Genomic DNA, 12,076 nt, shown 5'->3' on the forward strand with positions numbered 1-12,076 from the left:
AGTCTGGTCTCTCTACCATTGGACCCAGTTCAGCAGAAAGCTGCAAATGCACACATCTAGGAATTCTAAATCGGTTTACGAGGCAGTCATCATCATGGGGCAAAAAAATGTTCATGACCCCTGAACATGCGTTCTAGTCTGCTTCTGCCATTGGCACAATCCAGCATATCAAATGACACATTTATGTGTTTTCAGCGGTCAGACTGATTGTTTCACACCGTGTCCACAGTTTATCCATTTACATCCAATCAGGGCCACAATTTATCCATTTACAACAACTGTTTTGCATAGATGAAAAATGTAGATTAAGATTTCATTCAAATGATATATTTTACTTGTATATTCACTATTATCAATATGTGACTGAAATGGTGAAATTAAATATATGGTGTATTACTTACTAGCACAACAAAAACTCATGTTTTGGTCACTCTCTTCACCTGCGGTTGCATTTTATTAACCACAATATTCGCATGCGTGGGTCAGAGTTTGTGCAAATATGCAACGTATGCATGGGAAGAGGCGTACGCATCTTTTAGGTACCGTTTTGTGTGTACGCAACGGTTATAAATGAGACCCCAAGTTATTTTTAGATGAAAATTGACTTTTTTTCTGTGCCCAGGATCTGCCCAGACTTTTCCACCTCATGGACCGTGCACGGATGTGTGCTGATCTACCTGTTGGTTGTGGTTGGAGGATGTGGCTGTAGGCTTGTGCACATTTGGTTACTTGTGTGTGTGTGTGTGTGTGTGTGTGTGTATGTGTGTGTGAAAGAAAGACTGAGTGAGTAAGAGAGAGGTGGATAGAGAAAGTGGGTGGGTACTCATTGCTCAGCATGCTCTCTTTAGTCAGGTCTTGACACACAGGCAGCAGAAAGGCATCAGCAGAGGGGAAGAGGAGGCTGAGGAAGATTGGAGACAGAAGTCGTGTGGAACAACACTGCGTCGAGTCGGGAGTTTGGCTCTGTAGTTTGGTTGCACCTTTTGGTCTTTCCTTTGAGTATTCTGAGCTTCGTCATGGAGGTGCTCCAGGCAAAGGTCGAGGTTGGGCGGTTGGAGAAAGCAGAGCCCCTCTCCGAAAGCGAGGTGGAGATGATCCAGAGGAGCTGGGTACCGGTCTTCCAGAAAAATGAAGCAGCATGGATTGCTGTGCTGATCAGGTACTATTTACAATAGACCGCCTCTAAATCACATTTTTACATTTACATTTTACATTTACGGCATTTATTAGACGCCTTTATCCAGAGCGACTTACAACCAGTAGTTACAGGGACAGTCCCCCTGGAGCAACTTAAGGTTAAGTGTCTTGCTCAGGGACACAATGGTAGTAGGTGGGATTTGAACCTGGGTTTTCTGGTTCATAGGCGAGTGTCTTACCCACTAGGCTACCACCACCCCCACATGCCGTAACACTTGGCCTGGACGGCTTTACCGAATCTGTGCAAAGTCAATAGCTGGTCAACATATTTCCCTGTAATGTGAAAAGTGAAAAGATGGTTAAAAAGGCAAATATTTGTTCTGCCAAACAGCCATTCGCCCAGCCAGCTCATTTAGGATATGAACATGGCAGGAACTTTCACAATCATAGCAACAGGTGTTTACTCAGATTCCCCACCCTGCCCACTTTATTCTGTTGCTTCACTCGTGATTTAATGACATCGCAATCTGATGAGAATCTGTTTTCTCTCCTCTGCAGGCTCTTCTCGAACTTCCCTTCCTCCAAGCAGTTCTTCAGCCAGTTCCAGCACATTGACAACCCTGAGGAGATGAAGCAGAGTGTGCAGCTGAAGAACCATTCAAAAAGAGCAATGAAGGCAATGAACACCCTGGTGGAGAACCTCCATGACGATGACAAGGTGGCCTTGGTCCTGTCAGTGATGGGCAAATCACATGCAATCAAGCACAAAGTGGACCCCAAATACTTCAAGGTAGGGGCGCTCTAGGTACATATAATCGTCTATTGGTTTCATAGTTGGAAGGAGATTGACCTTGACCCATGTTTCTTTGTAAAAGTTCAAGGGTCAGATCAGGCCATAAACTCCCACCATTATTATTTATCTCATCTCACATGTGTTTGTTTTTGATACAGATTCTTGGTGAAGTGCTTCTGGAGGTGCTGGTGGAGGACTTCCCAGACTCCTTTAGCCCTGATGTGCAGGAAGCCTGGGGCAAATTAATGGCCTTGATGTACTGCCATGTGACCCGCGTCTACTCTGAGGTGGGCTGGGTGTAGGAGTCCAGCTGTCCTGTAAGGACATATCGATCTCAAAAGTGACCTTATACACTGACGGAATTGGAACAGAGTGTCGTTTGTTAATGATAAATGACTTGACCCATTTTTCTTTTTTTTACTCTGTGTCAATGTGAATCAAAATAAAGATTTTTTTAAAATTGGAACTCTGTTGAGTATTTTAATAAAAGCAACCAACCAAACACGTGTTGAGCATCGGTAACAAGTCTTTTATTGCTCATCCAGGTGAGAAGAGTCCATACAGAACTGCTGATACCTATCAGCCTAAAACAATGCAAGATCATGAAAATGTTGTTCTGTTGAATAACCCTCCATTCATTTTCTCAGACCTTGTGGTATGGTGGGTCTGCATGGATGTGTGCTTAATCTGGGCTGATCTACCTGTTTTCCTTTGAGGATGTGGCTGTGAGCATGTGCCAAATGTGACTTGGTGTGTGTGTGAAAGAGAGACTGAGTGAGAGAGAGAGAGAGAGAGAGAGAGAAGTGGGTGGGTACTCCTTACTCAGCATGCTCTCTTCAGTCAGGTCTTGGCAGACAGGCGACAGAAAGGCTTCAGCAGAGAGGGAGAGGAGTGTGAGGACAGTAGAAGACAGAAGTCGCGTGGAACAGCACTGTGACGGGGGTTTTGATTCTGTAGTTTGGTTGCACCTTTTGCGTATTCTGAGCTTCATCATGGAGGTGCTCCAGGCAAAGGTTGAGGTCGGCAGGTTGGAGAAAGCGGAGCCCCTCTCCGAAAGCGAGGTTGACCTGATCCAGAGGAGCTGGGCACCGGTCTTCCAGAACTGCGAAACAGCAGGGGTGGCTGTGCTGATCAGGTACTTTTTACAATAGGCCTTCTTACAACAGACTCCTTCTTTGTCTCAGGTCTTGAAGGTACAAGATTTTGGGGTGATTTTGGGAAGGTATTCAAATGTCACCCTTCAATTGTCTCAGACGAGATTTGCGAAACCCCCACTGGGTGCCATGTTTAGTCACGTAGCCTGAGTAACAACTTGCCTAGGGACAGATGTTGTCGTTTGATTTCACTGATGCATTGGTGCTCATGTTCATCCCTCACTGAGCTGCTAAGTCAAACACCTGGACGTGCTTGTCTGCAGAGACCTGTTGCGGCGTATCGTCCTGCCCTCTCGTGTCATCTGACCCCGTTTGACCTCTTTTGTCGTAAAAGCTTTCCAGCGATTTAAGGGCGTTACATCTGCTTCCATAGATGCTGCACGATCCAGGTGATCTACTGTATCGTGAATTCAGAGTGGCATTTTGCTTCAGCGGCGGGACGACGTTGCTGAGTTTTTGGCAACATTCACTTGGGTTAAATATTGCAAAAGAGCATTATCACCAGATGATAGGAAACGCAGGAGCAGCCTTTCAACACCATTTCAACCAAGAGCCATAGAGATAAGAGCGTGAGAATAAACTGACAATCACAGAGACAATCAAAAACGCAATTACGAGATGACAGTGCAATTCTTCACACTGTTACTGAAGACGAATGGCTCCCCCAGAAAGCGGAACAGCCAGAGGCTGCGATCCCCACTGGAACTCAAAGGCGTTGTGAAGCATTCAGAGAATCGTGTGCAAAACTGGCTCGAAGCCGTATTTACATCAAAACCCATGAGTGTCTTCAGAGAAAATACATTTACTCTATCGCCTCCAGGGGTCTGAGATCCACAGGAATCCAAGGAATGCGTGATAATCTATACAGCCCTGAGAAATCCATTACTCCAGCCTCAGAGACTGACACATAAGGTTGACTCCTCAGGTCACAATCATCTTGAGTAATTGGATGCAATTTGCACACGGTATGTGGCACAAGACATAAGCTTATTATGATCTCCAAAATGATCTCTTGTATCTTACGAAATGGCAGAGCACTGTCAGATATAAGGGTCTGCTTCTGTTTCCTAGGGTTCAGTCCGCCATAATGTCCTGCCCAGGGCTATTTACTGGCACATACGTGTTGTCCCTTTGAGGGACAAAAAAAAATACAAATCAGAACACAAGGACAAGGCAATGTATCCCTAACTGTACCATAGTTTTAATTTGGGGGATGTATGGACTCTAAAAACACACTTAACCCTGTGACCTAAAAAGTTCTGAAAAGAATAAAAGCAGAAAGGAATCTGTATTAAATTTGTGTTCCAATTCACTTTTTCAGGGTCTGCCTGCATGTATGTGGTCTCTGACCAACATTTGGCCTATTGTCTAAAACGGAACATGTGGAAGTGATAGGTGCACAGACACAGATGGCAGGGAGGGGAAGGGTAACCTCATGGGTCGCCTCAGTAAATTGTGTGACTGAGATTTGATATCCACTAGATGACTTATTAACAACAGGTGCTGCCGTGCTGTTGTGGAGGGAGAACGAAGCCTCGCCCCGCCTTGCACGGTTAAAAAGCAAGCTGCCAGCTCAAGTGGCTCTCATTCAGAGCGAGCATTTTCACTCGCTGGCAATTACACGGCAAACCCACAGCTCATTAACACGTTTCACATGCCGCCACACTCCAGATGAAAGGGAGCGACGCTCCTCAGCACATGAGGCCACGCAGTTCACCATCACAGCACCAGCAGGCCAATGCCCAACCACTGGGTTCAGCCACCTGGGTCCATGCTGTGTCTGAGGAGATCTCGTTCCATGGCTGCTCTCGATTTCACAGAGATCTCATTGGGCGTGGGCGACCTCTGCCTGGAAAATTTGGCCAAATCTGTGCAAAGTGAATAGCTGGTCAACATATATTCCTGTAGTGTGAAAAGTGAAAAGATGGTTAAAAATTAAAAGGGCTGATATTTGTTTGGGCAAACAGCCATTCGCCCAGCCAGTTTATTCATGATATGAACAGGGCAGGAACTTTCAAAAATATAGCCAGTGTGATGTGTGCTTACTCAGGTTCTCCGGAACACCCCACCCTGCCCACGTTATTCTGATTCCTGGTCAGTTGCTTCACTCGTGAAAAAATGAAAATCTGTTTTCACTCCTCTGCAGGCTCTTCATGAACTTCCCTTCCTCCAAACAGTTCTTCAGCCATTTCCAGCACATTGACACCCCCGAGGAGATGAAGCAGAGTGACCAGCTGAAGAAACATGCCAAAAGGGTAATGAGTGCCATCAACACCCTGGTGGAGAACCTCCACGATGGTGACAAGGTGGCCTCGGTCCTGTCACTGGTGGGCAAGTCACATGCAATCAAGCACAAAGTGGACCCCAAATACTTCAAGGTAGGGATGCTCTAGGTACATATAATCATCTGTTGGTTTCATAGTTGGAAGGAGATTGACCTTGACCCATGTTTATTTGTAAAAGTTCAAGGGTCAGATCAGGCCATAAACACCAACAATTATTATTTATCTCATCTCACATGTGTTTGTTTTTGATACAGATTCTTGGTGGGGTGATTCTGGAGGTGCTGGTGGAGGACTTCCCAGACTCCTTTAGCCCTGATGTGCAGGGAGCCTGGGGCAAATTAATGGCCTTGATGTACTGCCATGTGACCCGCGTCTACTCTGAGGTGGGCTGGGTGTAGGAGTCCAGCTGTCCTGTAAGGAGAGGTGGGGATCTTCTGCACGGGTCAGTGTGACCCACAATCCCACATGACCCTCCGGCTGGAACAGGCTGGACCTCCTTTTACAAAAAACCTCCCACAATCTCCAACTGTGGGAGGCTTTGAGATGTCATACTGCACAGATGATACATTTCTACAGAACTCTTAAAGACTGGAGATTCATATTACATATGAGCGAAAGGGACCAAAAATGACATACCGATCTCAAGAGTGACCTTATACACTGACGGAATTGGAACAGATTGAGTGACAGAGTGTCGTTTGTTAATGTCAAATGACTTTTAATAACTGAAATTTAAACAGTATAATTTTTTGTATGGTGTAAATTTGTATCACTTGACTCAAGTGTGTGTTTTTTGTTGTGAATGTAAATCAAAATATAAAAAAACAACCGAACTTTTGAATAATTTAATGTAAAGCAACAAACCTTTTTGTTAAACAATTTTATCAAGTCATTTATTACTGATCCAGGTGAGAAGAGTCCAGGAGAGAATTACTGACAGCGATCAATATGTCTGCCTTAAAACATGTAACAAAATCGAATTATTTTATTATGGTGTTAGTATCAATTAATAAAGCTGCTTCCTGTTTTAATTCTTATCTTTTTTTTGAGCAATTGGCTGTGATGAAAATGATTTTTTGTGGCATTAGCTTATTCACAAGAAATACACAGTAAATGCACATTATAAAAAAAAAAGGTCTGGTTTCACTGGCAGAACATGAACAGTGAGCTCTGTGGAAATGACATCCAATAAACATATTCTCAATTTAAATTTAAGTAATACCACATGTTTGTTTGTTTTTTACCTATGGAGGCCACTCTTTTCTCCCCGTTTGAGTCAATGAATGCTGTTCCCAGAATGCTGTTTTTCACTGTGTGATCGAAATGACAGTAAACCCAAGGGACAGGAGAATAAGAGAATTACACAAACACACATAAAAATACTGATTTGAACTGTGCCAGATGTGGTTTCATTTGGCTTTGCATGAGAGTTCACATGTAAAAAAAGTAATTATTGTACATAATCATTTACAGTGCTCCAACAATCTCCCACTTTAGAGGTGAACCTCATGCATGAATAAGGCATAAAAATAGCAAAAGACCGTGTTACACTTTCAATTTTCAGCAAGGACAACATATTTTATAGTCATCTGGCATACCTGCATGGGGTTTTCCATGAACTGCCATGGTGGGATGCCTAAAACTGTGGACGATCCGTTCATTCGAAATGACAGAGAGAGATAGAAGAGGAAGTACTGCTCTGGTACAGTAGCCTTGTGGTGCCATAATGTCCCAAGATCTGACCCACTTGTAGCTTTCCATGGAGCAGCTTGCAGTTTCTGTGTCCTTCCTGTACCTGCGACCGCGGCATCCCTGTCTCTTCTTACTGGGACAACCGGAACTTGACGAGTATAAAACAGACATCACCGGTGTGCATTTGCAGCATGGTTGTTTGTTCGGATCTCCCACCTCTGATAATTGCTGTAATAAATGTGTGACAAACATCTGGAAAAAATCCAGCTTCCTGTGAGTGTCCCACATCAACCAGGAATTTTTACCAAATCAAAGAGAGACGTTACAAAAAACATTGTTTAGGTGGCGCATTGCATCCCAGCATCTCACTAAGTTATATTAGTTCTGATCATTCTGATTGCCTACTCATACTCTGTATCAAATAAACAGACTTTGTGCTCGTTGCCAGTATCTTGTAGAGGAGGAACGAAATGCAGTAAAATCCAAAACCAAGAAAAATCCAAATCCAAGAAAAACATACTCTACCAGTCCTAGGTTTGGAAGCACCTTGCATTTTTACATTATAGATACAAGACTACGAAATAACATGTGAGGTTATGTGATAAAAAAATAACAAGTCTCTCCAATGCAGGGAGCTTTTGCTGCAATGGCAGCATTTCTCAAAGTTTAACACTTTTTTTTTATCATTCACTCATGTTAATTAGCACCTCATGAAGTTGCTTTTGACGATGACAACTGTGAACAAAGCAGCCATGAAGGTAAAAAGAGGCGACTCTGAAAAAACAGATTCATCAAAATACTTCACTTTCTCCTGATACAACAAATACTAAATATGTTTCTAGCATTGGATTCTTCAAAATGGCTCCATCTTGGTCTCCATAATGAATCCAAACTTTTGACTGGTAGTGTACATATTTTCTTTAAAAATGGATTTTAAAAGGGATAACTGACAGCTCTGACAAACTCTAATTCCGCACTCTTGATCCCAGGCACCTGTCATGGCTGCCCACTGCTCACCAAGGGTGATGCTTAAAAACAGAGGACACATTTCGTTGTGTTTCACAATGACAATCACTTCACTTTCCCTTTCACATTGAATTCTGGCTTTTGGGCTTCATTGCCTTGACCAGGTTGCTTTAATGGCACTAATAACAATATCTACAACCCAATTCTGTGTTTCCTACAGTCCAACTACACAACACTGTCAAGTGTCACAGCTACAGACCCCCATCAGCACAGCTAGTTTTGTACCCATGAGGCTTAGCATGTAGATACGGGCCTCAGAAGTGACGCACAACACACTGTGCAGCAGTCTGTCCTGGCAAGTTGGACTCGCCCCGTCTCTGATCTCCTCTAATCCCCCGAGGCCTAATCTGGCTCACGAGCCTGCCGCCGGCACTGCACTCGCAGGCAGCATGTTTGTTCCAGCCTCTCTTCCTCCAGCTGGTCCCTGACCCCGCTGCCGCCGGCCGCCTGCGAGGCGGCGTGGGACCCGCTCTGTGTGCACCATGTGCACGACTCTCATGGTTCTCAGCACCCTGGCCCTGATCCTCCGCAGGAGATTCTCCAGCCGAGTCGGACCGTAAGTCCTCCGCTCTCTAAATGCGTTTTCCTCCTTCCTTCTCAGCTTCGCTTGGTTTATTTCGTGTAGCACTGAATTGGTTCAAATGCGTTGACTGGATATGCAATATGTTTCAAATGACAAAATGAAAAGAAGAACTTTCTTTCTTCCTATGCCTTTATCCAATTGATCTTATTATTTAGTTTAATTATTTCAATGCAAATATGAAAATGGCCAGTGTTTGCATGTTTTTTTGTGATAATGATGATCGTTTTTATGCTTTTCAACCCCAGTCAATCCACTCCTGAGTGTAAGCACCAGAGGATCTGGAAATTGTTGTTTTTCCCCAAATATAAATTAATGAAACTGTTCCTAGCAGACAAATAATCCCAGCAGGAACAAGAAAAACGAAACAGCAAGAATTCAGGGTCCCGGACCCGGTGTGTAGATAAACAGTCTGACAGTTTCGCAACCGTACACGATGTGTTTAATTGGGATAAATAAAGGCGCATGTTCCTGAGCTTTTAAGCCTGACATGAACGCAGCCAATCCCATCAGTCCCCTGGCACTAAGGGGATTGTGTAGCAGCAAACCCCAAAAAATGAAATAAAAAAAACAATGGCATTAAAGTCCACTGGGAAATTATACCCATAGTGTCCAGCGTCCATGGTGGACCTGTGTTGATTAGTTGTGTGTGTGTGTGTGTGTATATGTGTATGTATGTATGTGTGTGTGTGTGTGTGTGTGTGTGTGTGTATATATATATATATATATATATATACTGCCTTTCTATTTGATAATGTAATCAACTAATCAATTAGTCATTTAGTTGGCTTTTATTTTTGTAATCGCTTGTGTAATTTCCATTTTTCCTTGGGTCGTCCATTTTCTTGGGTTCATGGATCTGATGTTCTGATGTTGTCCTTAGCAATTAGCTGCTCTTCAATCAACGGCTGCAAGTCTGAGCAAATCCTCCTTTTCCTGTCTTCACTTTTAAGTCCATCTGCTAGCCTTTTAATCCAAACTAGACTGAAGCCTGCTTTTTACACCAAGAACACACTTACCACTGAACATAGACTTGTTCTAAAACACTAACCATTAATAAACAGGTGATACAATGAACCAACGGATAATAAGCACAGAAATACACAAGGATCTACAAGCATGTGGCAAGAACAAAATTACACGCACACGATTTCATTTACTCACCATTATCCCACCGACAGGCACACAGAAGAAGTTGGAGAGAAGGAGAAGCCCAAGCCACATCACGCAGATGAGGACCAACACAGTAACGGAAAAGGTAGAAGCTAAGCGGCAAATAAATGCACACCACCACACAATTAAAACAAAAATGAGCGAGGGATACAGGGGGCTTGGAATTCAGAGGAGACTGGGAACGCTGAGCACGCCTGTTCCACTTCAGGCTTTCAGCTCCCCACCAAGCTGCCTGCACTGAATGATTTAGAGGTTCAACTGCAATCCATCAGCTCAGTGAGAAGCTGTTATGAAATAAATGCGGCGTCCCGTTCCAAGGACAACTCAAGCCTTAGAAAACAGGGTGAGGCAGGGGTGGCGAGAAGCCCCGTCTGCTGCTAAAAGATTCATGTTTGTGCTCCAGCCGCTGGTGGCGTGCAGATGCAAGCCCTTCTTTCGTTTTTATGGGAACTGTGTCTAATTGTGAACCCTCCTTGTTTCTCTGTTGTTTCAAGGAACTTGAAAAGGCCAATAACATCCTGTTCACGTTACCCCCCCGAACGTGCCAGTCTCGGTTTACCAAACCCACACAGTAAGACCGTGACCTGATCTGGACCTCGCCTTTTATCAGTCAGACGGGATACAGCAGTCCTGCTGTTCCACGCAGGCCTCCGGGGGACCCTTCCCTGAACCGTTCCTGGAATCCTGCACACCAGATACACCGAAATCTACAACATCTCTTGCATATGATTTGTTTTTTTTGCTTTCCTCTGGGCTACGAGGGCTGGAAAATATGAAAACATGCACTCGGCACCTAATGAGAACATCATTTCCTGTACAAGCCGTATGATTGACAGACTCTACATATAGCGTTTGAAATGAGTGCTATTAAACACAGTACCACTGAAGACAAGCCTGGACCTGTGAATTTAGATGGCGACTGCTGACGCTCATTAAATACAGGTTCTGTCCCACTAGAGCAGCACGGGGAAAAGGGTCAACCAGAGGAGCACCATGGCAGTTATGGAAGTGATTGGAACTACAGAACTCCACTGAGGATAACTGTGCTTGTGCACCTCGGTGGCACCATGGCAGTTCAGGATTCCAACCCGCAACCTTCTGATTACGGGGTCCGCTTCCTCACCCGCTAGGCTGCCACTGCCCCATGAAAGTGCACCCGAGGTGAGAATCGAACCCGGGTCCCTCGAGTCAAACTCTAGCACTCTAAGCGTTCGACTACAGAAGAACTGTAGAGTTAGTGTGTGTGTGTGAGTGTGTGTGTGTGAGATAGGTTGTGTGTGACCCATCCAGGGGTGGTTCCTGCCTCTCACAGCACTTATTGCTGGGACGCCATGACCCCGAATGAGAGAAGTGGGTTCAGGAAATTGAAGGATGGATGGATGGAATGATGTGTAAGTGAGACATACAGGGACTTGACCCACTGTGCAGAAGTCAAACTTGATAGAGAAGAAAGAGCATGGTGATCCTGGTCATTCCTGCTCTAACAGCTGCGGGGTTACCCAGCCGGTGCTGGTGAGAGTGAACTGTATGGCAGGTTCTGGGTGGCTGTGGGAGGAGAAACACACATGGCTCATCTTCTTCCCACACCTAGTCACCTCCTCTGCCCAGTCAGTGCCTTTTTTGTGCTGTAACATAATTTGGTTTCATTTTATTCTTTCACCCCTGTCACTTTTTGCACGTCTGACCCTCAAATAGACATTTTGAGAACTAAAATAAAAACACGGAGGCTCAGTTATGAGCCTCTTACCTTTGTTGTTGTTGTGTTACTTTTAATATTAATAAAGCTCTGCTTTCACCAAAAAGGGTTTTTGTTTTGAACATTGCATTTCAACATTTTACAAAGGTGTTTTTTTTTTATTTAGCCACTTTTAATGCTTTTTGTATTTATTGAAGTTTTAGAAATATATCACACATAAAACAAGAGACACACACCAAAATAACCATACACACCATAAATAAGTTCCCACCTCACCCCAGATGTCACCTTGAAAAAAACTGTAAAAATATGCATATGTTCTGTTCATGTTTATCACTAGAATGATATTTTGCTAAACCATAAGAACATATGGAGGTCCATACATCCTGATAAAACATTCCTAGACAGACTTCCAAGCATCCCATGAAGATGGTTCCGTGTCCGTTTATTAATTCCTCTTCTAAGTCACACGGAAGTGGAATCTGTGTCTGAATAATGTTGAATTTGTAAAAATGTAAAGTTGGAAAGACTGTACAATGA

The 12,076-nt window shown here is 43.9% G+C and overlaps 2 protein-coding genes and 1 long non-coding RNA gene across 3 annotated transcripts; all 3 read left to right on the plus strand.

Moving 5' to 3' along the window:
- The first annotated feature begins 808 nt into the window (after positions 1–808).
- LOC114794407 (cytoglobin-like) lies at positions 809–2,396 on the plus strand. The gene is made up of 3 exons (XM_028986933.1): positions 809–1,159; positions 1,696–1,927; positions 2,089–2,396. The coding sequence occupies exons 1-3, from the start codon at positions 1,017–1,019 to the stop codon at positions 2,230–2,232; spliced, it is 519 nt and encodes a 172-aa protein (XP_028842766.1). The 5' UTR covers positions 809–1,016; the 3' UTR covers positions 2,233–2,396.
- Positions 2,397–2,785: 389 nt separating this feature from the next.
- Positions 2,786–6,590, plus strand: LOC114793749 (cytoglobin-like). Its single transcript, XM_028985887.1, has 3 exons — positions 2,786–3,065; positions 5,231–5,462; positions 5,624–6,590. The coding sequence occupies exons 1-3, from the start codon at positions 2,923–2,925 to the stop codon at positions 5,765–5,767; spliced, it is 519 nt and encodes a 172-aa protein (XP_028841720.1). The 5' UTR covers positions 2,786–2,922; the 3' UTR covers positions 5,768–6,590.
- A 2,062-nt stretch (positions 6,591–8,652) lies between these two features.
- LOC114793751 (uncharacterized) lies at positions 8,653–11,642 on the plus strand. Its single transcript, XR_003750274.1, has 2 exons — positions 8,653–9,925; positions 10,335–11,642. It is a non-coding gene; the product is annotated as an uncharacterized LOC114793751 (long non-coding RNA).
- The last annotated feature ends 434 nt before the right edge of the window (positions 11,643–12,076 follow it).

Source organism: Denticeps clupeoides, chromosome 7 (genome assembly GCF_900700375.1).
Source record: "Denticeps clupeoides chromosome 7, fDenClu1.1, whole genome shotgun sequence".
NCBI classification, from domain to species: domain Eukaryota; kingdom Metazoa; phylum Chordata; class Actinopteri; order Clupeiformes; family Denticipitidae; genus Denticeps; species Denticeps clupeoides.

Bases quoted from the DNA above. Each gene is read 5' to 3' on its own strand.
- LOC114794407 (XM_028986933.1), top strand. From the start codon at position 1,017: ATGGAGGTGCTCCAGGCAAAGGTCGAGGTTGGGCGGTTGGAGAAAGCA. The intron at 1,160-1,695 runs GTACTATTTACA...TCTCCTCTGCAG, and splicing joins TGGATTGCTGTGCTGATCAG to GCTCTTCTCGAACTTCCCTT. The intron at 1,928-2,088 runs GTAGGGGCGCTC...TTTTTGATACAG, and splicing joins TGGACCCCAAATACTTCAAG to ATTCTTGGTGAAGTGCTTCT.
- LOC114793749 (XM_028985887.1), top strand. From the start codon at position 2,923: ATGGAGGTGCTCCAGGCAAAGGTTGAGGTCGGCAGGTTGGAGAAAGCG. The intron at 3,066-5,230 runs GTACTTTTTACA...ACTCCTCTGCAG, and splicing joins GGGGTGGCTGTGCTGATCAG to GCTCTTCATGAACTTCCCTT. The intron at 5,463-5,623 runs GTAGGGATGCTC...TTTTTGATACAG, and splicing joins TGGACCCCAAATACTTCAAG to ATTCTTGGTGGGGTGATTCT.